The 26284-nt window shown below is 38.9% G+C and overlaps 2 protein-coding genes and 1 long non-coding RNA gene across 7 annotated transcripts; 1 reads left to right on the forward strand and 2 right to left on the reverse strand.

Annotated features, from left to right (window-relative positions):
* Nucleotides 1-1659: 1659 nt before the first annotated feature.
* On the reverse strand, nucleotides 1660-2769 carry ackr4a (atypical chemokine receptor 4a; the record flags this gene model as incomplete). The annotated part of the gene is made up of 1 exon (XM_079244123.1): nucleotides 1660-2769. One exon carries the CDS (start codon nucleotides 2767-2769, stop codon nucleotides 1660-1662), a length of 1110 nt encoding a protein of 369 aa, XP_079100249.1.
* A 10017-nt stretch (nucleotides 2770-12786) lies between these two features.
* LOC306758836 (uncharacterized protein) lies at nucleotides 12787-24105 on the reverse strand. Of its 5 annotated transcripts, none has more exons than XM_079244250.1 (6): nucleotides 24069-24105; nucleotides 14007-14124; nucleotides 13823-13918; nucleotides 13594-13643; nucleotides 13413-13470; nucleotides 12787-13298 (listed from the first exon to the last, which is right to left on the reverse strand). In XM_079244250.1, exons 2-5 carry the CDS (start codon nucleotides 14094-14096, stop codon nucleotides 13434-13436), a joined length of 273 nt encoding a protein of 90 aa, XP_079100376.1. In that variant the 5' UTR covers nucleotides 14097-14124; nucleotides 24069-24105; the 3' UTR covers nucleotides 12787-13298; nucleotides 13413-13433. The 5 variants fall into 5 exon arrangements, with proteins under 5 accessions (XP_079100376.1, XP_079100375.1, XP_079100374.1 ...); XM_079244249.1 differs by having other exon boundaries at nucleotides 12787-13294; nucleotides 23885-24082; XM_079244248.1 differs by having other exon boundaries at nucleotides 23885-24082.
* LOC306758837 lies at nucleotides 23083-24205 on the forward strand. Its single transcript, XR_013771403.1, has 3 exons — nucleotides 23083-23334; nucleotides 23862-23948; nucleotides 24076-24205. It is a non-coding gene; the product is annotated as an uncharacterized lncRNA (long non-coding RNA).
* The last annotated feature ends 2079 nt before the right edge of the window (nucleotides 24206-26284 follow it).

Below are 26284 nucleotides of genomic sequence, written 5' to 3' on the forward strand. Positions count from 1 at the left end.
GAACAATGTGGTGTTATGTTTGTTTGTTCAGCTGATCTACGAGTGGCAAACCAAATATTTGAAGCCGTCCCAACTTTCCCTCCCTGTTCAGCTATGCACGCTGATATAAACTAAAATCAGGTTTGTTTTAAATCTGTAGTGATAAAATCGACAGCATGTAAGAGGCTGCTAGGAGTTGCTGTGTGCTTCTTGTGCGGTTAGTGGTGTCGGCACACAGGATAAACCGAGGCGTAAACATACAGAAAATGGGATCTTTAGATGTACAGGAAATGACCAACATGGCTTCCTCATCAAAAAGATTTCAAATCCCTCTGGTTGTCAAAGCTCTGGTGGATAGCTTGATTACTGTTATCTTTTAATTTTCTGCAAGTGAAACTCATGCTGAGCTCATAATCAAACCCACATGACTGGAAAGAACATCACTTAACTGGAGTGATACCAAAGCAGGCTGACTTTACAGGTACAGGCATGTGTGTCTGGTTATCAGGCTGCACAGATGCATACCATCAAGTAGATCTGCTGTATTTACTCATGCTAATGATTGTTAAAATGAACATTTAATCATCTGAAGGGCTGGTTTCTGAAAGACTTTCTCACGCATCTTATTTTTGTTGTGACTTGAGTCGTCTTTGAAGAATAAATCTTCTGTACTTGAAATTCTGTGGGCATAGCATGGAGGTAAGATGTTTCTTCTAATTTATTTTCCCATGAAATCACTGATACTTCTCTCTTGACTCATACTAACAGAAGGATTAAATCTAAGTTTCCTAATCATTTGTCAGTACAGTTGAAATCAGACACTTTCAGTTTCAGGAGGCTGAACTTCATAACTTGGATTAAATTTATTTCTCATATGCGTGCTACCCTCAAAATGACTCTTAATAGCATACTTCCTCACCATGACTTTTCCACTACTTGTGTCTAAAACATTTTTCATGACTGACATCTAGCCACGTCAAAGCAGGAAATGCACAAGTGTTTTGGTTTTTTTTTTAATGGCAGATCACTTTTTGTTAAAATGAACCACAAAAAAAAAAAAAAAAAAGAACAAAACATGGAAAAATATTTGCTAGGAAAACGTTGAGACATGCACTCATGATGTTCCCACACAGCCTTAATGGTACTATAATCAGCAAATGTTAGTATATTCAGACAAAACCCTCTTTTCCACTACAGCTTTATTTCTGTAACATCATTTGTTGTCATTCTCAGAGCTTTAAACATGATTAACATTTCAGGTAATTATAAAGCATACTTGAAGCTATTATGAGAAACAAGCATGTTAACAGTTTCACTGTGGAAAATTAGCATGGTGTTATATTAAAATATAATATAGGCTTTTTTTTTTTTCCATTTAACTCAAGGTTTAGATAAAAAAAAAATCAACAGGCAAATCTTCCGACAAAGCATTCAGAAACTATTTTAATGTGCAATTTTTGCATTTTAATGCGAAATACTTTGCAAATAGTCTGTTTAGATTTTTTTTTTTTTTTTTAAGAAAAAGAACAGTAACATGCAATGATATTAGTGTCCACAAATGACTGGAGTTTAAGAATATCAAATGTGAAACCATCCCAGCCCTTTTGTAAAACAAATTCAGTAAGAATATTATCTGGTTTCCTGCTCATATGGATGACTCATTAATGTATACAGATGAACTCATATTGAGAACGTGTTTGTCTCTTGGGATGCGCTGTTAAATGACATCTCTATCCCCTCCTCCACTGCAGATGTTTCACCTCTCCTTGTTCTCTTCCTTCTCCTCTGTCCAAGCTTCTTGGCTACTTTCATCATGTGCTGCCTAAAGGAAGACCCCATGAAGGCATAGAGAATCGGGTTGAGGCAACAGTGAATGAGGGCCAGGCTCTCCGTCACTTGAGCTGCCTGATCCAGCACCTTACTTGTTCCACAGTGGATCACCAAAATGTAGACTAAATCCATTGCACGATACACCTTCAGTACATTATATGGCAGCTGAGTGATGACGAAGACCCCTACTACTATTAAAAGAACCCGCAGAGCTTTCCACTTCTTGCTTCTGCTCTCAACAGGGAGGCCATGTAGCACTCTGCCCACACGCCAGTAACAGATCACCATGACCAGGAGAGGCAGCAGGAATCCCAACAACACTTCAACGATCTCAAGCACAGCTTTACCACCTTGACCCATAGATGGAGGGTACACAGCCAGACAGACATTCCTATTGGAAGCAAACCTAATCTCTGACAGGATTAAATCAGGAAAGCCGAGAAGGAAAGCCGTCGTCCAAACGGCTAAACACACCTTCCAACAGTGTCTCCTGGTGAACACCCTCTGTAGCCGTCCTCTTTGGTCCTTACCCTGCAGTCTGGCTAACGCTAAGTAGCGATCCAAGCTGATGCACGCCAGTAGCAACATGCAGCAGGTGAAGTTCACCGTGTAGCAGGCTGACACAATCTTGCAGACTACCTCTCCAAAGTCCCAGCCCCTTGCAGCATCAGCAGCCCAAAAAGGAAGTGTGAAGAGGAGCAGCAAGTCGGCCACAGCCAGGTGGCTCAGGAAAGTGTCCATCATGGTCTTCAGGCGTTTGTGGTAGGCGTAGATGGCCACAACCAGAACATTTCCTGACAGTCCCACTACGAGACACAGACTGTACATGATGGGGAGGAAGATGGCTGCGAAAGAACGGACCTCGCCCTTCTCGCACAGAGTCGGATAGTCATCGTAGCTGAAGTTCAGGCTGATGTTTTCATGGTTGTCGTAGTAGTGGTCTTCCTCTGAGACGTCCATACTCGTCAGCTTAAGCTGGAATAAAGCACAATTTCAATTATTTAGGTGAAGCTTTAAATGATCACAGCTTGTGTCACAAATTTCTACTGCCAGTCACATATAACGGAGCGTTCTAAACAGTGGAAAATATGAGCGATGCCGTGGAAAGCAGCAAGGTTCGCCGCACCAGCAGATTGAGACAAAACTGTTTTCTTTGCAACCCGGGCTAGTTGGGAATTTTATACGTCTACAAATAAGTCATAAGCCATTAACAGCAGATTTTATGTGTATATTCCCATTTTCGAACTTCTGGAAATGATGTTTACACATTTTTATTTTGTTTCAGCCTGATATGACAAGGACATTGTATCCAGCTTGTCACAGTTTCGGATGTTTTCAAGCTTTTTACCGGCATAGAAAGGTTTAGGCATACAGTAATAATTCGGTCAGGTTTTTCTCAGGAAAAAAAAGTTTCAGATTTTAGATGGCTGTCTTTAAATACTGTCAAAGTTTAGGGCTTTTTTTTTTTTTTTTAAATGGATACATTAGGTATGAAAAGGTCAAAGAATAGTTTAATTCATTTAAAAAAAGATTTTAAAAAAAAAATTGTGTTCTAGATAACTCAAAAGGTTATGGACAAATTTTCATGAAACTTTCAGGAGTTGTTGGAAATGTGAAAAGGAAGAACTAATTTAATGATGGCGGGGATCCGGATCACCGTTTGGATCCAGGAAGTTTTTAACATTGTGCCTGGCGGAGGTTTGCCCTCTCCAAGTGCTTTTCTAGTTAACTTTAAATCTATTAAAGCTTTCTTGGTTGTAAATTTCATTGTCTGAACCTTTTAGTTTCTGGATTTTGGTCTAAGATTATAGGCTCAAAAACTCTAAATTCAGTCTGAAAGTTGTTCAGAGTTTTTTCTTCGGAGCACATTTCTGTACACAAACACACACACACACGCTGATGAGCACATCCAGAGGCAACATTGTTTTTCATTATGAAGCTCGGGGTCTCTTGAGCTGCAGTGATACTTACAGCATGTCTTCTTAAAGAAACATAAGCCTAAAAATAGAAATGTAAACTTAAATTGGACTTTTTTATTTTTTTTAATTTTTTATATTATTGATTCAATAATGTGAAAGTATTTATAATGCTCAGGGATCCCCAACCCTGGTCCTTGAGGCCCGGTTTTCTGCATGTTTTCCAAGTGTCTCTGCTGGAACACATCTAACTATGACTCAGACTCTGCACATCTGCTAAATACACATTGATTTGAATCAGGTGTGGTGCAGCAGGGACACTTGGAAAACCTGCAGGACACCGGTCCTCGAGGACCTTAGTAGATTTACTCAGCGACTCAGGACCCCCTGCCCTGCATGTTTTATAGGCAACCCTACTTTAACACCTGAAGAAAATAAAGGGCTCATTAACAGGCTGCAAAGAAGTTTATGAGGAAGTTCAATAATCTGACTCAGGTCTTTGGAGGAGGATTATGTCTAAAACAGGCGGGGGGGGCCTGAGGACCGGAATTGAGAAACACTGCTTTTACTGAACAGCAAGTTTGCTTTCACCCAATCCCTCCACCAACTTAATGTCACAGCATAACTGTGAATAAGAAAAGGAGTCACCGAAACATTCAATACATCTTTACTAAAAGCAAAACTTAAAAAAAAAAAAAAAAAAAAAGGTATTCATAGCAGCTGAGTTGAAATGCAGCTGTTGTAGAGATGTGTACAGATTTTCCCAAATATCTATACCAGAAAGTGTGAATGAGGCTGCGCAGAGATAAAGAAGTACAGCTTTATGTATTTTATCTTGCCTGAATAAAAATATGTATTTTGTGATATAATAATGATTAAATTGCATTGACAACATAAAAATGAACAATTCGCAACTTTATGAAAAAGCTACTCTGCAGATTTTTGTGATTTTTTTTTTTTTTTTTTTTTTTTTTTTTAAAAACGGGTCTTGTTTTAACTTGCGTTAATTTAAGGAAATGGTCTGAAAGGAAATGTGAACACAGGAATTTTTTTAAACGATTCAGCTTAATTTAGCTGGAAACTGAGCTCCTCTGCAGAGGTCTGCGCTCTCCACAGCTTTTCTAGTTCTTCATTAAACTGTCTGTCACTGCCCAACTAGCAGTAAGCTGGCGGTGGGGATCTCTGGAACACACAAGAATCCCAATTTTATTTAAAATGGAAAGTACTGAAGATAATTATTGTCATGACTGAAGTCACAAACAGCTTATGTCTGGATTTAATGTCCTCAGTTAAGTAAAACACCAGCGCAGGATTCACAATGTTACACATGTAAACACAAAAACATCCTCTAGTTTGGAAAAGATTTTATGCAGAAGAAATGTAGTTATCTGCAAATGGTTTTGGGCTAATTGTGTTGTAGCGATGCCATTAGTGTCACCACCTGCTCATCATGTCCTGAGCTAAACTCCCCCCCCACCCTGCTGCACCTTCATTCACAGTGGTAAGTATGGTAAGTGGTATGAGCTCATTTTCACTCACTGAAGGACAACAGCCAAGTACAGAGCTGGATAAAAACAAGTGAAGGCTGTATAAGAGAACAAATTCTCCAGGAAGTTGTTGTGCTTTCCTACCTAAGTTACATTTATCTACTACTGTTGTCTTGATTTTGTTTTGTTTTGTTCTGTATGTTTATTTCACACAGAGTTTGAAGATATATCCACAGTGTCTCCAGAAGGATCCTCCTAATGGAATAAGCTGGTCTTCAGCTTGCTGTAATTCTTATTTTCAGTCAGTCAGTCAATCAACTAATCAACCAGTCAAGTATTATTCATAAAGCAAACCCAAGTGCTGGACAGAGATGAAACCAGCAACATACTACACCTATAAATGATGTGCATCTGTTCATCTACAGGTGACACCACAGTGTGGAAGGCTGATCTGAATTAGTCTTCAGTCTGGAATTAACCAGCGGCAGCTCCATGATGGAGTGTAGCTGCAGGGGCAGAAAGTTTCAGAGTTTCACCCCCCGCCACTGCAAAGGCACCATACATTTTGGTCTGTCATTCAACACAGGCTTTGAAACTTCTCTCGTGAGAACTGCTCGGGGTTTGGATGGAGCACAGAAAGCTTGAAGAAAGCCTCAGAAACCACCGACTTAACACAGGCTTTCACGTAACAGAAACAGCATATCCTCAACTCCACATTTTTAAGTCTCTATTTCTGTTCCTTTCCATGTTCTAAATCATTTTCTTTTTTTTCTGTACATTTTACATTTCTTCTTTTTTGGATAGCTTTGTGGTTCTTATTTACCATTTTGACTTGTCTAAAGTGTGCTTTATTCTTATTTTTATGTTTTAAATGATTTTTTAGTCTTTTTAGTTTTTTAATTTATTTTTTATAGTGGTTTGTATAACATCTCTGGTATTTGCATCTCTTTGTAACGATGTGACAGATTCATTTGAAACTAAATATGTGGATGAATGTCTGGAGCTTGTTGGGCCCTGCTTGGTAAGTTTTCTGTTCAGAGCTCTGACTACAGACTACATTCATGCTTTCCAGAGATAAAGTGGCAGATGCACCTCAGCTTCAGATGTTTAGAGGAGTTTGTATCAATCAGGTCTTCATAATCAAACTGCTGTAAAGAAATCAGTGAAGAAGAACATAAAAAACAAACACACAACCACATGGGAAGAAAATAAGGAAAAATCCTGAGTGAATAATCCACCATGTTTTGTGAAGGCAGAAAGGGTGACTGGATGGTGCGTTTGTGGTTCTAACCATAAAGCACTGAGGAGGAGCTGTGATGGTGTTAAGAGTGACAATGTTGGTCTTTTTCATCAGAACTTAAGGCGACGCTCATCCAGTATGACAACCACAACGTCCTGCCACAGCGCAGCATCCCATCTGGTTTGAGCGTAGTGGGAATATAATTCATGTTTCAGCCACACAATGAACCAAAACACACTTCAAGCCTTTAGAAATGCTGTGTGACCAAGAAGCATGGTGATGAGGGGTGCCTCATTTATCAGTCTAAACCTGAATAAAGTGGTTTGGACCACATAGGGATCAAAAAGCTCCAGATTACAACCACATGAAGTGGGCATGTTGTAAACGTGTACACTAACTCAGTGAACAGTTCAGTCAGTTTTTAAAGTTTTAAGGTTAATGTTTTCTACACAAAAAGATGAAATAAGTATCAAAACTGACTAAACCCGAACCGTGAAAGATAACTGAGGGAGAGCATCCAAGATGCTAGTTTTGTAAGGAAATGATCCGTTTCCATATGATGTTGCACCAGGTTCATGATCACATCAGACTCAGTGTCTGATGAAACTTTATTACATGTGTTCCCAGCCCTCTTCCATCACTGGTCTGTCAGCATCAGAACTGGGCCATGAAGCAGTGAAATAAGTACGGCTGGTCTGATTAACTATTTTGTATTTTGCATGATGAATGATGTTGCTATGTAGATGTTGCACAGAAGGTGTGATGTCTGTTCCTCCAGACTCTTCCAGTGGATTTGTTGTTACACAATATTTATGTTTAAATGTTGCCGTTTGTCAGTGTATGTACATTTTATTTTAACAAGTTTTGCAGACCAGTCCGCCTTATCCCACCCTTGCCAAGTACATCTTATTAGCTAACATTAATTAAGTGCCTTTAATGCATAACAAAGTAATATTATGGTTAAAAGCATAATAATTCAAAGTACAAGCTGTGAAAAACAACAGTCTCAAAGTGTCAATGACAGTTTTCATTTTGTATTTGCTTTCATGCAACTGGTGCATCATTTCCCTCTGCAGAAGGAGATATGTCTGTTCTGATGCTGATGATCAAACCAAGCATAAAAAAGGTGAAGAAATAAGTGGTGTGGGTGCCTGATGGGCTGGTCTGAGTATTTCAGAAAGTGTTTTAAACACAACTGGAGGTTTTACGCACAACCATTTTCAGGATTCATAAAAATGGTCCTGAAAAAGGGAAATAAAAATATTGAAGAATGGGCTCAATGGTTTGACAGGATAGGCAACAGTAAATCAAATAACTACTGGTTGCAAGCAAAGTATGCAGAATAACATCTCTGAATGCACAACACATCGTGTGACAGAAAGGCTGCAGCAGCAGACCACACAGAGGCAGACTGAGGCTACAATTCACTCAGACTCACCTAAATGTGTCAGTGTTTCAGTGTGATGAGTCTCCATATCAGCTGCAACACTCAGGAGGTAAGGTCAAAATTTGTTCAAAGATACATGAAAGCATGGATGCATCCTGCCTTGTATCAACACTTCAGTTTGTTGGTGTCATTGTGTGAGGGATATTTTTGGACCGTTTTAGCATACATTGCTTAAGTGCCAGTCTGCTTGAATGTATCCATCTTCTGGTGGCTACTAGTCACAAAGCTGAAATGATCTTTGAAACATAACAATGAATTCACTGCACTCTAATGGCCTCCATCTCTTATTCTGATAGAGAAGCTTTAGGATGTGGTGGAACAGGAGAGTCTCATCATGCAGCGGATAAATCTGCAGCAACTGTGTGATGCTTCATGTCAATGTGAATGATAATCATTGAAGAATGTTTCCAACAAATGGTTGAATTTACGAAATTAAAGATGATCCAAGTTCCAGCAGGATGTAGCTAATGAAGTGGCTTGTGATTTCCTTTTCACAGTCACAGCATGGGCTAAGCTCACTGAGAAGTTCCTTTTAAAAACTGCAAGTATTATTATTATTATTATTATTAGTAGTAGTAGTAGTAGTAGTAAGGCAGAATAATATTCAGGATGCATTTAATTATTCTTTAATTTAGATCGTTATAGTTTCAAAACGCCCTTTTAAAGTAAACTGATTACTTTCAATTATTTATAAGGTAAAAAGTATGCATGAAAACTGCTGCATTTCAGTAGCTAACTTTTAACAGAATGTGAAAATAAGTGCATATACGCCCAAAAAATATGCCTCTATACAGTTTTTTTTTTTTATTTTACTTTATATTGCACAATGTTAATGACATTAGACATACTGGAATACGCGCTGAATGCAATAAAAGTCAATCGGTTTGAGCAAAGGTGAAGAAGGCGAATTGACAACAAAATAGTCCCTCGCGGAGGTCATAGTCAATGTATACATCTGCAATTAGTTGAAAAAATGTATTACTAGTTTAAATCTAAATATAAATGTGTTTTAAAGCAACTCACCGTGTCTCATGCAAGCTTTAATCCGCTCCAAAGTTTGGCAACCTAAACTACAGAGGGTTCCTTTGATTTCACACCGGCGTAGCGCAAATGGGCGGAGAGTTACTTCAAGTCGCTTCATAGGAGCTCGAGGTTAAGATAGGATTGTCAATCATAAAAGACGAAGATGTTCCTGAAACGGAAATAGTATGACATCTAGAGTTAAACTAAAATGTGCTGGTTTTCACATTGGTAGTGAAATAAAAGTGGCCCCCCGGAAGAAGTCGTGTTTTTTTCTGCTAATGATAGATATTTATTTGCAATACCTGCTGCGTATTTTAAAGCAGCTCGAAAATTTAGTCAGTTAATTTTATTCAGGTATTAACATAATATTTTTGCTATAATTGAAAACACAATATTTTTAATTGTTGCTTTCAGTTGCCTAAAGTTATTAGTTGAAGACAAAACATCAGGAAGCATTTACAATGTGTCTCTTCTCCTCTCTCTATCTACTCACCCAAACAGCTTTACTTTATACGACAAAAAATGTATTGATGCAACACAAGGCAAAATATGCCCAATCATAGTTTTTATGGCAAACACAGAAATGAACTTTTGTTACATGGAGCATCACCTGTCTCCTCCTTTGTCTCAGCATCTCCTCATCTTTCTCACCTGACAATAAATGGATGCTGAGGAAACAAGTTTGTTGCTAAGTGTGTGTTATTATTACCATTATAAATGACAAAATAGTAGTTGAGAAAATAATTTCTTTCTGTCTTAAACTTTAAATAACTTTAAAATACCTTATGATATCTACTTTTATTTTCTTTATCACTGACAGTCTGAAGACACAACCATCTCTAGCCCCGCTGTCTGGCACTAGCTAGTGCAACAACATGCTGGGAAGAAACACAAGTTGAAATGGGTAATATGGCAGGACTTACAGTGAAGCTTTAATTGCTTGTTGCAGATAAAAAAAACAGATTACAGATTTTTCAGCTTTTTGTGCAAAGCAAATGGTAGGTATATTATGTCTCTACCATCGCTACAGAATTATATGTCCATGTATGTCCATGCATACATACTGTCTTTCATTAAAAACACAAATTTCTCCTGCCAGAAAGTCTTGTGGAGCATAAGTCATGTAGCACAAGTATCCCTGCATGGAAAATGAATCCTCGCAGTTATGGCAGATGACAAATTGTTGTTTTGTTTTATTCTGAAACAATAGATATTTTTCAGCTATGTATAATATACAGAGAAACTCAAGAGTTTATTTGATTTAAACAGTATGAATGAAATCTAACATTCATTCTGCCTCTGCAGGTTTGTTTTACAATCATTGTTTTTTGCAGATCTTGGAGTGTTTGAGTCACATCTCACTTCATTTGTCAATACTGAGGGCTGACAAGGCAAAAGATGAGGTTTGACTTTGTCTGTCCACAAGAAAACACTGACCGTTTCTAAATACACAAGTGAACCAACAATAAACATTTGGAAACTATAAGTTTTATATTACGGCCCTAAACACAGTTGGATGTAATATAAAGCTGTGTTTGATTTGTTTGTGTAAAAGTTTTGGACAAGAATGCAGAAGAAGAAAAAAGATCACAGATGTGGGTTTAATTGTATGTTCCCGTCACATGTTTCTATTTAAATCTGCTGGCCAGTTTCCCACCTCTGGATTTATTATCCACCCAGGAGGAGGTTCCATTTAAAGTGCATATTTTGTCATTTTTGTAGTACAGGTGGCATAACATGGATTTGAGTCTTTATTGCTTTATGAACTCTGCTGGGAATTAGGTCATTTTCAAGTCCAGCTGATTCCTGTTGCGCCACACAATGTACACAGACAGAATGTGTTTATTGGACATGCACTCATACGAGTCATTGACAAATCACACAAAACTACTTGTTTGGACCATTTATTGAAATAGTTTTTTTTTTTTCTGTTTTTAAGTGTGATTCCTCATCTTTATAATGAAGTGTTTACAAGTATCTCAATGCCAAAGGAACAACACAGACCCAAAGGCTTTATTCGTAGTAGGACTTCACAGTGAGCAATAAATATCACAGGAAAGATCAAATACACATGAATATTTAAATTTGATTCATTTTTTAAGCTTATGCATGTAGCTGCAGAGCATTTATTATGTTTAATGATCCACTGCTGCTGTAACTGCGAGGTGTCAGGAGGATTTCCCTCTAAGACTGAGTCCACACAGTTTTGAAAGAGGGAACAGCTTCTACTTCAAAGGAAATACTTCCCAGTTCTGCCTTCTTTCTGAGCTCAGTAGTAAATAAATACATGCTTTACTCTTAAGTTCCCAACAGCTTCATTTAAAAATAGATTTTTTTAGGAACGTAAACTGCTGAGCTGGTTTGTGAAGGCTTACAGTTACAGTTAAGCAAACTATTTTGTTCGTTTTCACATTGTGCACACATACGTGCATTTACTTGATCTTTTTATTTGTAACTTTGAGCAGCTCTCCAATTTATCTTTTAACAGACTTGCATCGTGTCGGCACAGATTTTCCATGCAAACATTTATTCAACAGTTAAATTCACAACATACACTGTAACTGCATGCAGAGCAGCACATTGCAAGTATAAGACACACTTCAGTGTAGCCAGCTTGTTAGTATTATGGCCATTAATATCCTCAGCACAGGCCTGCATGGAGAAAGAGAGAGACTGGGTAGAAATGCCCTCCAGCTGTAAAAAGTCAGACACATCTGGTACCATTTCCTGAACCCCTGCTCACCATCTCTCCTCTAATCTGAGTGCCCCCTCATACAGACAAGATGGCTGTAATGAGTGTTTTAACCTGCTTTAGAAATACATTTTCATTATGTTGCAGTAGTTTAGCCATCCATTATTTACGTAGCAATGGGTACCTCAACTGTTGCACTGAGAAGTACCTTGCTCTATTTCTCTAATATATTAATGTATAAATATATGTAAATATTGCTGTCTCTAACTAATTTCTCCTTTTTCCCGCAGGTCTTCCTGAATAAGTGCAGTTATACATGTTCTGTCTTTCCTGTCATCTCCACACCAACCAGTCGAGACAGATGGCTGTCCATCCTGAGCCTTGTTCTGCCGGAGGTTTTCTTCCTGTTAAAGGGGAGTTTTTTCCTTCCCACTGTCGCCGCGTGCATGCTCAGGATGGGGGATTAGATTAAAGTCATGACTGAATGCAATTAATTGGTTTCTATTATAGGATATGTATGAATTGGCTTGAAATGAAGTGTATGTTGATTTGTGTATGTAAAGTGTCCTGTGACAACACTGTTGTGAAGTGGCGCTATACAAATAAAGCTGAATTGAATTTAATAGCTTTATTGTTTTTATTCAGCAGTATTTTAATAAAATGTTCAGTGCCTTACACATTTTGGCTTTTAAACCCAGTTAAATAGAATATTTGACACCATACCATGCAAATATGTCATCCCTGATGATATTTATGTTGCATGAAAAAAAAGCATCAGATTGTAAAAGACAATGAATAATTCAAATGACTGATGACACCAGTAAAGTCCTCCATTTTCTTTGTGTGGTCAGTTTGTGTCATTCTCTCAGTCTACATCAGGGATGGCAAATTCAGGCTGTTGAGGGTTGTCACTGTCCTGCAGGCTTTTAGTTACCCTGTTTCAGTAAATGTCATCCAAGTTAATGTTTCTCCATCTTGTACAGAACTCCACAAGTTGATGGGGAGATCCATTTCATCTGAATGGGGTGCTGAAGCAGGGAAATACGTAAAAACTGCAGGATAGTGGTCTGTGAGGACAGGAACTGGACGTTCCTGGTCTACATAAATGACAATTCAAAGCTTAGTATTCGTTCTCTCTTGTGTAGACATTAAACATCACAGAAGATACTTGATGTTCTGAACAGACTTTATTTAATGCAAAAATTAAACAGTTTATTCTTGAACTTTTTACATTCTTAGTACACTGTGGCAGAAATGTCATATTATGTTTTTACCCTTTGAAAGAAGCAGGAAATCCAAATTAGAATAAGATGGTGAAGTAAAAAAAAATGTTTCAGTAACTTTTTGCACATTGATCTCACATTCTGTATTAAATGCAAACATCTACACTGCACGTAATGACAGATGAAAACATCCTGCAACACATCAATGACATCATTCTTTAATGTGAAATATTTGTCAAAATAAAATTTATGTTGCTTACAGTGCACACATAAAGTTGATATGAAAGCAAATATTTGGTTAATGCAAATTTAAAATATGTATTTGTTTTCAAAAGAAGGATTTATCATTTGGCAGCAGAGAAACTTCACTGATGTGAAGCGGCGCCTTCAGCTGCAGGTTTGTCCTCACTTCTTCCATCCTCACTTCTTCCATTTTACTGTATCGTTCCTCTGCAGACTTTCTGCCCAAAACAAAAGAAAACAGTCAATAAGAAGCAGAAAAGAATAAATGTACTAATGTACATATACATATACATAATGCTTGGGAAACAAGCATTATTACATTGTTTACTTACACAATCTCTTTTAACTTGGCTTTACAGAGACAGAATGGGAGCCAGACCACCTATTTTACTTGAAATAAAACCCAAAACAAACAAGACTCTTACTGCCAAATAAAACACACATTTTTCACAACTTGACAACCTTATCATGTCAGTTGTCACACCATTATTACCAGTAATGATAGTGTTTTACCTGCTACGATGCTTGGGAGCTGGCTCTTGTTCTGGTCTCTTTGGTGGCCGCTGTTTCACAAAACACACAGGAAGTTTCATAAGCAGTTGTTGCAGATTAGCACTGAGGAATAAATTCTTCTCGCTGAGATCAACTACTATGTTGCACAGGCTGGCTATCCTTTTGTAACAATCAGCAAAGTAAAACAGTAAAAGCTGTTTTAGGATACAAAGCAGAAATCTAGCCTCACCAGTCTGCATGTCTTCAATCCTGCCTTACAGCGTAATCTGTTTCTGTTTCCAGACATTTTTTCCATTTTCTGCTGGTGCTCAGCTCCTTCTTCTGCCTGTACAAAGAAACCAAATTATTGTATATTTTACTTGCATTTCTTTTGTTTAAATGTTTTTTTTTTTAAACAAATCTCATCTTGTTACCAGAGGATCCTGTGGAGTCTTGAGCTGAGAGGCCGTAACCAGCAGGAACACTTGCACGCACAGCAGCATCAGCAGCAAACGCTTGTCCATGGTTGATGATGTGGGGGCTTTGATGCATCTGTGACAGACTAAGGTCTTTATATTCTCTTCAACAGGAAATCATTCCATTTATTTCAATGTAAACCAGGAAATCAAGAGGGTGGGTGTATATACAAGAAAGCTTGTTGATAAATATATAAACACAGTTAAAAGGATCTACACAACTTATCTTATATCATCCTGACATTTACATGTTGTATATTTAACTTATCCTTGCTTCCTCTCTCCTGCAGTCCCTCCTCAGAAATTTCCTGCTCCAAAGTGAAAAACAAGCTGCTTCCCAGAGGAATGAAACTTTTCCACATAAACATGGTTGACACATTTTTCAACTCAACACAACCAACATATTGAACATATCTTCTCTCCAAATGAAGTTTAGCTACTTTCCTCATGAACTTACTTGACGTGTGTAAACTGGATTATTTGCAGTATTTTAATTTAAGGCCATGCAAAATGCTTATTTACACAAGTTGTTGCTTTTTTCTTTTTATGACATTTTGTTTTTCTTGCAGGATGTTTTTCTTCTTGTTGCAGACTCTGTCTTGGGGTGAAAACGCAGCTCAAATGTGATGTTGCACGCCAAGTCTTCTTGTTTTTGTATTCATACACTGAAGGTTGGCCTGGTGGGTGTACAGATGGAAATTGAGGGCACATCTATTTTTAATCCTAAAATTTAATATTATGATAATTTATCTTTCTCAGTTGTGGAATTAATGTAAATCATTTTGTTCTTTGTGAAGGATTTACATATTTTGTATTTAGTTTGTACTGTGTGACTGGAATAGAGACAGGGAATACCACAAAAAATACATTTAAAAAAAAGTTTGGCAAGATTATTTAGAGCATTTTGTTTCCAATTGGAGTCGATCTCAGGTCACATGAAATAATAATTTTACACTTAACTTTCCAAGATGCAAAGTTCTAATAAAATCCACAGAATGAGTAATAGTGAGTCAGCAGACAGACCTCCTTTCTGCTTTTTTCTATTGAAGGCAGACTGACTCCATCTTGTGGTCATGTTGCAACACTACATGATGATTCTTTGCAACAGCAAACATTTCACAAAAACCATGGTGCAGATTTTTTTTTTTTTGTTTTTTTTTAAATCAATGATCAGATCCTGTTTCTTTCTTTTAAAAAAAAACCACGAATACTCATGTGAACAATAAAAGATAGTTTTTCCAAAATGATTGATGATGAACCACTTCTCTTAATTTTCTTATGAAAGAGATCTAATACTCTGAACAGTTCATGGACATACTTTTCCATCTTTGCCTATGTTCAGGCAGATCTTCTTATGCAGTTTATCTCTACTTTCGATCATTACAGTTCCTACTCACACACAACCTGTTTGAGTAAAGCAACAGTAACAGTAAAGCAAGATTTTTCTCTTGAATTGAATTGAATTGATTAACAGGTAGTCTGGTTGTACTGAGCAGCCCTAATCATGCCCTCCTTGTGACACGTTTATCAATTTCTCACAACTTTTTTTTTTTTTTTTTTAGCTGGTGATGATTTCAGCTGTGTAACAAAATGTAAAATAAAAAAGTACCTAATCCTTTTTTTTTTAGGGATATTTATTATGTGATCTGTTAGAATTTTTATGTAATTTTCTGCTTTCTGGAGTCCATTAATGGGGCAGAAGACAAAAATCTGAATGTCTTCAACAGGATTTTGTACAACGTTTGTACTATAAAGTGATTCTAAATGTCTCAAAAACTGTATTTATAATATGTAACACAGGGTAAAAAGTGTCCACATTTGGGGAAGGTTTAATTTCCACTGGAATGTGGCTTGCAGCATGTTAGTGAACACTTCCCCTTTGTCAAGATAATCAGTTCATCTACACATGCATCATATCAAGACACTGATTTGACTGCATGATTTTTCTCTAAGCTCTGGATCTGTCCCACACTCCCTCAAGCATGCCAGAGTACAGCCTCTTTTAAAAAAGAAAAGTTTGGATCCATCGGTTTGAGCTAATTTTAGACCAATTTCCAAACTCCTTTTAATCTCTAAGGTGTTAGAGAAAGTTGCTTTTATTCAACTCCAAGAATTTCCAAAAAACAGCTAAAGTGTGTGAACAGTTTCAGTGTGGTTTTAGACTACTTCATAGCACTGGAACTGTTCTTTTAAAAGTTTTTCACTATCTTTTACTGAGTATTGATACTGGTAATTGTGCTATCTTAGTCCTACTGGACTTGACAGCAGGATTTGATTGTGTCGATCATGCAATTTTTTTTTAACAGCACCTGGAGCCTTGTGTTGGACTAAAAGGCACAGTCCTGAAGTGGTTTCAGTCGTATGTCACAGATAGATCGTTCACTGTCCAAATGAAGCAGTTTTCCTCCTCAGTAGCCCCTCTGACCCGCGCGGTACCCCAGGGGTCAGTTTTGGGTCCACTTTTGTTTTCTCTTTTTATGATACCCCTGGGGTCAATTCTCAGGAAGCATGGTATTGCTTTCCATTGCTTTATTGATGATCTGCAGGTCTACCTACCATTGAAAAGCCCTTCCAGTGATTCCCTTCAAGCTCTGCTAAATAGCATGAAAGACGTTAAATCATGGATGGACTTTAATTTCCTACAATTAAATGAAAATAAAACATAGGTGGTCCCGTTTGGGTGCCCTGACATTTTTCAGGTCCTTGGTAATTACTTTGGGCCACTTGAACCTTACAAAAGATTCCATGCCAGGAATCTTGGCGTAATTATAGATAGTAATTTTAAGATGGACAAGCAGGTCAGCATGGTGGTCAAGTCTAGCTTTTTCCAGCTAAGACTAATCAGTAAGGTCAAGCCCTATCTAAGCAAAAGAGACCTCGAAAGAATAATACACGCCTTCTTCTTCTTCTCTTAGATTACTGCAACTCCCTGTATGTAGGAATCAAACAAACCATTAGGACTTCAGTGTCTGCAGCTTGTTTAGAACTCAGCAGCCCGGCTTCTGGGACAAAAAAGACTTGAGCACACAACTCCAGTGCTCTCTTCACTCTTCTGGCTTCCATTCAAGTACCAGATTGATTTCAAGATTCTTTAATTTGTTTTTAAGTGTCTGAATGGGCTGGCCTCAGAGGATCTGAGCTTATTGAAACACATCGGCCCTCTAGAGCCCTCCGGCCAGCCAGTCGGATGGTCTTGAAGGTTCTATGCTCAAATTTGAGAACAAGAGCAGATCCTTTGCAGTTGTGGCTCCGAAACTGTGGAGCGGGCTGCCTTTAACTGTGCAGTCTGCTGTTAAATTTTAAATCTAGACTGAAAACACATCTGTTTACTTTGGTCTTTGGCTGATCATGATCACAGCCTTGAATTAAATCCCGTGAGTAGAAATACGAGACCAGGTGATTACGTCCTGTGAGTAAAAATATAAGACCAGGTGACAATGGGGAATCAAGGCAGAAAGGATGAGCAACTTAAACCAGATTCTATTATGGTGTGTATTGTCGTGGAATTTATCAGATGAGAAATAAATCTATAAATCAACTGTTTTCTGTTCAATTTATTGACCATGTACAGATGTTGTGGGCGAGAGGTCTCGAGAGCTCTGCCCCTGCTCAGAGTGCTACAGCCATCTTTAGGCATACACAAACCTTTACCTGGCAGCACTAGTCAAAACAACTGCCAGCTTGAAGATAACAGAACACTTAGTTTTATGCATGAATCTACTAAAGCAAGCTTACTGAACTACTCTAATTATGCAGAATATATATCTTGTACTACCTAGAAGAAACTTAATAAATGAGTAACATATTAAAACTACACTATATGCATAATTCCCAACACAGTATAAAAAAGAAATATGGTGAAGACGCACATAAATCTTTTATGGTCTGGTGTGAAGAATGTATGTTTCCAGAAGCCTGGCTGACATGGGCTGAGAATGTGTCAGGGCAGGAAGGGGTATGGAGTACTCTGAAAAGTTAGGAACAAAGGCTCGACAGTATGAACAGAGTCCCATGAATGAAAGGAACTGCCTCACTGTCTTAGGCTTGGGAGCCTTCTGAATCTCTGTGAGATGTTTCAAGGAGAGACGTCTGCCCCGCTCAGAGATGCAGTGACCCAGAAACACAACCTCAGGTTAAGCAAACTGCATCTTCTTTTTTCTGACCTTGTGACCCTCCGCCGCCAAGTGGCAGAGCAGAGCCACAGTGTCAGCCACACATTGCTCCCTCGTCGGTGCACAAAGAAGCAAATCATCCATGTACTGGAGGAAGGCCGACCCCTCAGTCAAAACCAAAGAAGACAAAGAATCGGCCAGGGCCTGGTTATACACAGTGGGTGATTCACAATACCCCTGTGGCATCCGAGTGAAGGTGTAGCCCCGGCCCTCAAACTTAAATGTAAACCAAAACTGAGAGCCCTTGTCCACAGGAACGCTATAGAATGCGTTGCTTAGGTCGATCACCGTAAACCACTTAGAATGCGGAGGAACTGTAGACAAGATGGTATGAGGATTTGGCACCACCAGAGTGCAAGTATGGACCGCTGCATTCACAGCAGTAAGATCCTGGATAAAATGCCACTCCTCTGGTGCAGGGGGCTCATGGTACTTCCTAATCGGCAGAATGGGCATTTTAACAGGAGAGTCATCACAAGGCACTACCACACCCGACTGTAGGAGTGAATGAAAAACCGGCCGTATGCCTGCAATTGCTTCAGGCCTCAGGGGATATTGAGCCCGGCGAGGGCGAAAGTGAGACCTAGGTGTGACCACCAACGGTTGACAGTTCTTTATGAGTCCAACATCATAGGGATGGGAAGCCCACACACAGTCAGGAACCGAACTCAATTCAGAGAAATGGCCATCCTGTGAAGGGGAAGAAACAAGAGAGGCAGTCAGAGCAGTATGGATAATGTGAAGTGATCTCAGAGCTGAAAGCTGGAGCTGACACGGGGTTTTACAGACGTTCAAGGAAGGAGAAAACAAAACCGAACCGTCAGCCAATCTGACACAGATAGACAGGCCCTCATCCAGGGCCCTAGGTCCTGCCAGTTATCCGATTTCACAAGAGCAACATGAGGACAGCTATTCTGCACATCAAAGAATTCCTGCTGGCCTGGATTAAGCAGACTAGAGAGGGCACATCTTGTGGAGGACCAAAACAGATCTTGGGAGTGTCTAGCATCTCCTATGCCTGCAAAGAAATGTTTTTCCAAAGTCAAGGTCAGGAGCACAGGCCACGTGTGCAGTGCACAATGAAGACGCTCTGCAGACATGCACTCTGCAGCATGTGAAAGCCGCTGGCGTGCCATAGAACACAGCCGTTCAGACTGCTCTGAGTTTATCCACTACTGGTAGATAAACACACCGCCAGAAGATAAATGGTTTACTAAGGAGTAGGCAGATTTAGAATTTGGACCTCTACTCCTGGTGGGGTCGAACGAAGTTTGATACCCATAGCAATCATAAGATCCCGTCCCAGCAGATTAAACGGACAGCATTTAGAAAGCAAGAATGAATGTTTGAATGAGGGCGTACTGAGGAGCAAGTAAGAGGAACAGTAAAGTTTTCCTTTACTTCCGAACCACTTGCACTCACAGAATAGAGATATCTCCCACTAAAGCCTGTTACATACTCCACGAGAAGCGAGAACTTTTTTCTTGTCCTCGAGGCTCCGAGAAGAAAATGACGTCATTTTCTTCTCGCGGACGTGTTTGAGGACAGTTCTTGACACACCGGGCTGGCAGAACTTTTTTCTTGCGGGGCTGCAAGAAGTATCGTGTGATTGGTCGGACATTGGAGGTGGGCGTGGTTAACACAGAGAAAGCATGAAGCGGAGTTGCTGCTTCCGTGTGTTTGCTGTTGCCGGCAAAACGGATTGTTTTGATAAAACAGCTGATCGAGGTGGTGAGAAAGTACGAACATTTTTACATGTGGCAATAAAACACTCGGACCCAGCCGCGTGCACGACCCGCCCTGCCGCGGACGAAGCTGCTCGTTAAATATGAGACTAGAAACTCGGAGAGCGGAAACCTCCACCAAGCACAATGTTTAAGAATCCTTTTAAAACATTCCTGGATCCAAACGGTGATCCTGATCACCACCAGAATTTAATCAGTTCTTCATTTTTACATTTGCAACAACTCTTGAAATATTTATAAAAATCTGTCCGTAACCTTTTAAGTTATCTTAAGCAAAAAGACGCCGGGGAAAACAACCTCCTCGGTGGAGGAAACAACCGGGTTCATTGCACTTGAAGCAGACATCTGCCCCCCGCAGCGATCCCTCCCTGCTGCAGACGTGCTTCTCATGGAGTATGTATGGACCTGCCGAACGAGACGTTTTTTCTTGTTCTTGCAGCCTCGAGAACAAGAACTCAGTTCTTGCATCTCGTGGAGTATGTACCAGGCTTAAGGCTGGTGTTTGGCAGGTCAGAGTGGCGATTCACTGGAAACGTTGCTCCAGAATCAACAATAAAACTGAGGGGTTTTTTTTGTTCCAACAGTCAACATCATACCGACATCCATTTGGGAATCTGCAGTCAACTACTCTCTGGAGTCGAGAGCTCTGCCCCTGCTCAGTGTTACAGTGTTCTTTATCTATACACAAACGTCGTCTGCCTGGCAGCACGAGTCAAAACAACTGCCAGCTTGAAGATAACAGTCAAAGCTGAAACAGGCCTTGAACAGAACACTTACTACAGCTCGCCAGTTCATCGCAGGGCCATACAGACACAAACAACCACTCATGCTCACACTTACTCCTAGAGGCAATTTAGAGGAACCAATTAACCTAAAATGCATGTCTTTGGACGGTGAGAGGAACCTGGAGTACCCGCAGAGAACTCACTTATACACGAGGAGAACATGCAAACTCCACAAAGGAAGACCACTGTCCAAACCAAGGATCAAACCAGCGAGATCACCCACCACCCCTACCTTGGACGGGTTGTACTTGCCTTGAATTTCCCCTCGGGGATGTCTAAACTTTGACTGATTTGACCGTTCCCCTCATAAACAAATAACTTCATATAGATCACCACCCAACTGCCGTTCTGCATTACTGGTTCTCCCTGCCTGACCTTCACTGGTTAGCAATTGGACTTAATCCAAACTAATTTGAAAGCAATGGACATAAATACAGCAGAAAAATACTGATGTGAAGGTCAAGAGCCAGTGATAAACATACAGCAGCAGTGAGATGTTAAACATTTTAAATACTGTATTCAGAGTAAAACTGCTTTTGTTCATCACCAGAGTAAGTCTATCATATTTTTGTTGGCTAGTAACATAAACATTATTAAATATGACCTCACATTTGAAACAGTGTAATTTAGATGTCGAATTCACAACATCAGCTCTGTGCCCCTGGGTTTCTACGCCCTAGCCTGCTACGGTCCTCAAAGGTCATAACCCTGCAGGTTTTCAAAGTATTTCTGCTCCAACAGACATGACTCAAACTACTCAGTCATTGTGCTGAACTCCATTGTCCGTTACATTGATTAAATGTAAGCCAGGTATGTGGGAACAGGGATACATCAAAAACTTGCAGGACAGCAACCTTCGAAGACGGCAAATCAAGCATCTCAGAGCACTTTTTATTTAGAGTAGCTCAATAGCATAGTCTTCATTCATCCTAGTATTTTTCACACTAGTAATCCTGCCTGCCCACTCTGGACTAGTGGGCTCATGACTGGTGCGTGTTGCTGGATCTTGCTTCTGACTCTGAGGGATTACAAAACATACTATTATTTCAACTGGGCTATATAACGTTATGTTATGTGCCAAAATGCCACACAATTCATTGACCCAAAAGGTACTTAACGGTGGTTTGCAGCAAAGTTAAATATCTTACCCTACCCATTTCATCGTCTTTGTTTAGCTCACTGTTTTCTAATAGTTCTTCTAGTTTTCTTTTGCAATTTTTTTAGGCTCAATGTTTCCTTTTTTGGCTTGACTGATTCAACCAGTCTGGTTGGAAAAACATGCAGTAAAAAATTATCACACAATTCTATTTCACCTTGTTAGTGTAGCCGGAAAGGCAGGAGCTTCAATAAAGAGGCCACAACAGTCAGTTTCATTTTATAACTCTAAAACTCAGAAAAAGCAGATAAGAAGAAACAAGATGACAGAATGTCATGCTGAGACTGGGAGGTCCATCACTCACCACGAGGGGAGCTCAGCTGGGAGTATACTAGCTCCTAAACAAAAGGGTCTAAATAAACACGACTCAAATGAAAAACACCACACTAATAACTATATACATTACACCACCCTCTAAAGTGAACTCCCAGCGTCCAAACCAGGCCGGTGGATGGAGGACCACACCAGCCACAGCACTTGAAACAAGAGAAAATGTTAAAACTCTAAAATGAAATAAGATCAATAACCTAAAAACGTATCACAACTAACTAAAACAAAACGGCGGCCAGTGTTGTACCTAAAAAGCCAAATACATAAAACATGATTAAACAAATGTGGCAGATCCCAAATTACAACAAAAAAATATAAATACCTCAGGGTCTTACACCCCTACATTATCCTAACAATTAAAATACTAAAACTTATAAAACAATCAAACTTCCAAAGTCTCTTACCAGAGGTACAGAGGATCTAAAGTCAGGAGAAAGCACACACATCGTTTTTAAAGAGTCCTGCAGTCGCACCTGCTGCCAATAAGTCCTCCTCCGGTTCCTCTCTTCTTATTGTTCTGCAGCTTCTGCAGGATCCCAGTGGCCCACTGCTACATCCGTCAACTTCACACCAACTCAGTTCCACTTTTACAGCGAAACATACAGCAGTTTCCCGGACAACACGGGATACTTGACCGCTACGCTGCGGACTTTACCTTGAGCAGCCATTTTCCGCTTGGTCCTAGTGCTACACATGTTTCTGTTTATTGTAGCAAGACACTGCTTTGAACAGTAAAAAGTGCAGGGGACCAAAACTGCCTCTTGAAAAAGTGAAGCTGTATCATTCTTAAAATTATGACCATGACTTTTATAAATAACCAAAATGCATAGGCTGGATTCACACCGGATCACAATCTGAGGGTTAATGCACGTCACAATACCAGGGCAGCCGGAAGTGAAACTACTCGCAGGCCACTATAAAGCGTCTGCAGCGATGAGCGAAACGGCACAACCTGAAAGTCAAATCATCCAGAGCTGAAGCCCGCCAGGGAATGAGAGATCAAGGAGGCGAGCACGCACACGAACGGGCGTGAACCTGCCCTGAAGGCATCCAGCTCGGTCCTGCAGTCAACGCGGAGGGATCGCATTGTAGGTAGATGTAAGTAGATGAAAGGGTTTGTAAAAACTCTAGTAAAAACTAGGGGTTTGACTTTATTTTTTATTAAAAAGAAAAAAAAAAAAGAAGATATAATTAAGTGGAGGATTTGTCTTAAAACATTTTTTTTTTAAAATAAATGTTAAAACTAAATTTCGATCAGCTATAACCATTTTAATCACCCCGATACAGTTTTCTTTATTTAAATTGAGTTTAGTGGAAAACTAAATCAAATAGTAAAAACAGGCTAAATGTGTCCAGTAAAGTTAAGGAAAATGTCTTTATTTTAATATTCATAAAAAAAAAAAAATGAACAGTGAAAGTGAAAGTATCACAAGACAAGTAAAAGAAAAAAAACAAAACAAAACAGCTCCAGCAGTTATCTAATTAGGAATCCAAGATGTTAAGCAGGATACTTTGATTCTTTAAATGATACCAATCACAAGCTTCACTATGGACATTATGTGTCAGGAAGTAGGGCGGGATCATCCCGAGGGAACAAAATATCCTACGTTTCATTTTATGCCTAGTCACGGAGCTGATGATACAATACCTCGGCTGTTGCTTGAAGAATGACGCAACCTGCTGCAGCAAAGACCAGCTGGGTTGGACCCAATGTGAGAACTTACATATGTAATGTATTTTCATAGTTATCCATACACATATCTGCTATTACCGATTGATACCATATGTTGTGTAGTGAATTTTTGATATTTTACAAATGCACTTTAACTCACGGTGCAGAAAGAACAGGAGCCCGGCAAAGCAGGATGGGAATTATGCAAACGAGCCACCCAGTGAGCGAATCACAGCAACAACGGAACCTTGTAGGGTAAAGTGCACTGCAGCAGAGGGTCCAGCGGAGTCAAGAACCAGGGGAAAGAACCAGAAATGTTCTTGCTGCACCGCAGTCTTGTCAAACGCTCGCTGCCATGAGATGTCGTTCTTTGTATTTTGATTTTATCATTGGATTACGGTAAAAATACACAGTAAAAGTACATCAGAGTTTCTGTGGAGGTAGTATATATCAGGTACTAAGTCCAACTGTACAGGTTTGGTGGACTAACCAATGAATAAATTCATTTTATTGCACTTAGCACGTTTTGACCAAGAATTTTTTTTAAATGTTTTTATTATTATTATTATCATACCACTTTAACACAACTGTCTGCTATTGCTATATAAAAAAAAGACTGCTAGACAAGGATTAAATAAGATAGAGAGATGCTTTATTTTGAAATCCGAAGTAATCGTTGGTAGCAGTTGACTTTACCATAAAGCGGCTCACTTGACCGCAGTTTCATACCCCTCCTTTCTAGTTCTTGCCAACACACACACATTCAAATGTAACACTGAAGTACACACTTCGTCCCCTTAGAATTATAAGGTTCTATCTGCGTTCTGGGTACTTTTGAGATATTGAGGTTTAAAGTTTTGACCACTCATATGAGGAAAACTATACTTACAATAAGTAATTTCATTAATTGAGAATTAAAGGCATCCTAAAGGAAGCCTAAATGCCAAATTTCAGATTATTTGAAAATTTCTAAATAGGTGATCTGGAAGTGTCCATTTTGCAGATAGAACCTTCTAATTCTGAAAAGCTCAATTTTATTGAGAATTATAAGGTTCTATCTACATAACATGTTAAAATCAATAGTTTATGTTCCCATACTTTACTTATTTTTATCAAACAGCTTTTTCTGAGATAAAGTATACATGTAAAAGTAGAATGAAAAACAGTTTGACAATATTTTACTTTTTTGGTACTATACTGTGTACAGACTGTAATATAACTAATTGACACGAGTTAGTATAAGCAAGTCAGTAAATAATAATGAATCATAATATCTGTTTGGATTAGGCCTATTTGATGATAAAAGGTCCTCTATTTGGGACTATTTTATTTATTTATTTTTTTTCAAAAAAGATTAAAAAAATACTGTCAACAGTAAATTTATTAGATATAAAATCACATAACAACACTTGGAAATAGTTAACAGTAGTACATGACATTAATAACACAACAATATCATGTAATAAATAAATGTAATTAATAAATATTTTATTTTATCTTTATAGTTTACCTTTATTTTTTAACAATAACCCTCACTTTTAGAAAAAAACAGGCTCAAAAATTACCTTTTTAGTGTAAACAAGGCTCTGTAGTACGTTCTATCAACAGTAGGCATGAGTGGATACATCGACACAATGTCTCTCATCTTTGCATCAGAAATACTAGTTTGCTTGCGAAGTACTTTTGGATTTGGCAAGACAAGAGTAGGTGTAGGTGGTGATATATTTCGCAAACATTTCTGTGAGGCTCTCAGATCTACTGTAACTAATGTTTCTTCAGCATGAGATGTTTTGTATTGGATTCTGAATGGGCACTGATCAATCACAAGCTGAGATACCTCTGAAAAGGGAACTTTGTTGTACTGAAGGAGCTGGGAACATGCTTTAAAGTCAAAGAATTCTGTTTCTTTCATTTGGATGACATGGAAAGGGCATTTTCTGCTCACTTTAAGTAACACTCTTAAAAATGACACTGGAGAGTAGAACTCACATACACTCATTGCTCTTTCAATTTGACTATGCATATTGTCAACCTCCTGTACAGCTGAATGACCTGGTGTGGAGTATTTCATTGTAATCTGTACTAAATGACTGTGTTTTTTCATGAAGCGTGTCATAGCATATGCCATTATAGAGTTCCGATTTTGTGGCACACAGCTGTCACTCCATGTGGTGATGTGGGTAGCATTTGGATGATCTTGCACAACCTGGTCAAGTATTTTTCCAAGAGCACTTGCAATGTCATTTGCACCTCTTCCTGACATCCCCTCTGTCCACAAAGCACAATAGCCTTTCTTTATCTGTGAACTGTGAGCAGTAAGATTGTACATGTTTAACTTTCTTTTGTAAAAAAATGAACTTATTTCAGCTCGTGGAC

The sequence above is a fragment of the Telmatherina bonti genome (genome assembly GCF_933228915.1).
Source record: "Telmatherina bonti genome assembly, chromosome: 7".
Taxonomy (NCBI): Eukaryota; Metazoa; Chordata; class Actinopteri; order Atheriniformes; family Telmatherinidae; genus Telmatherina; species Telmatherina bonti.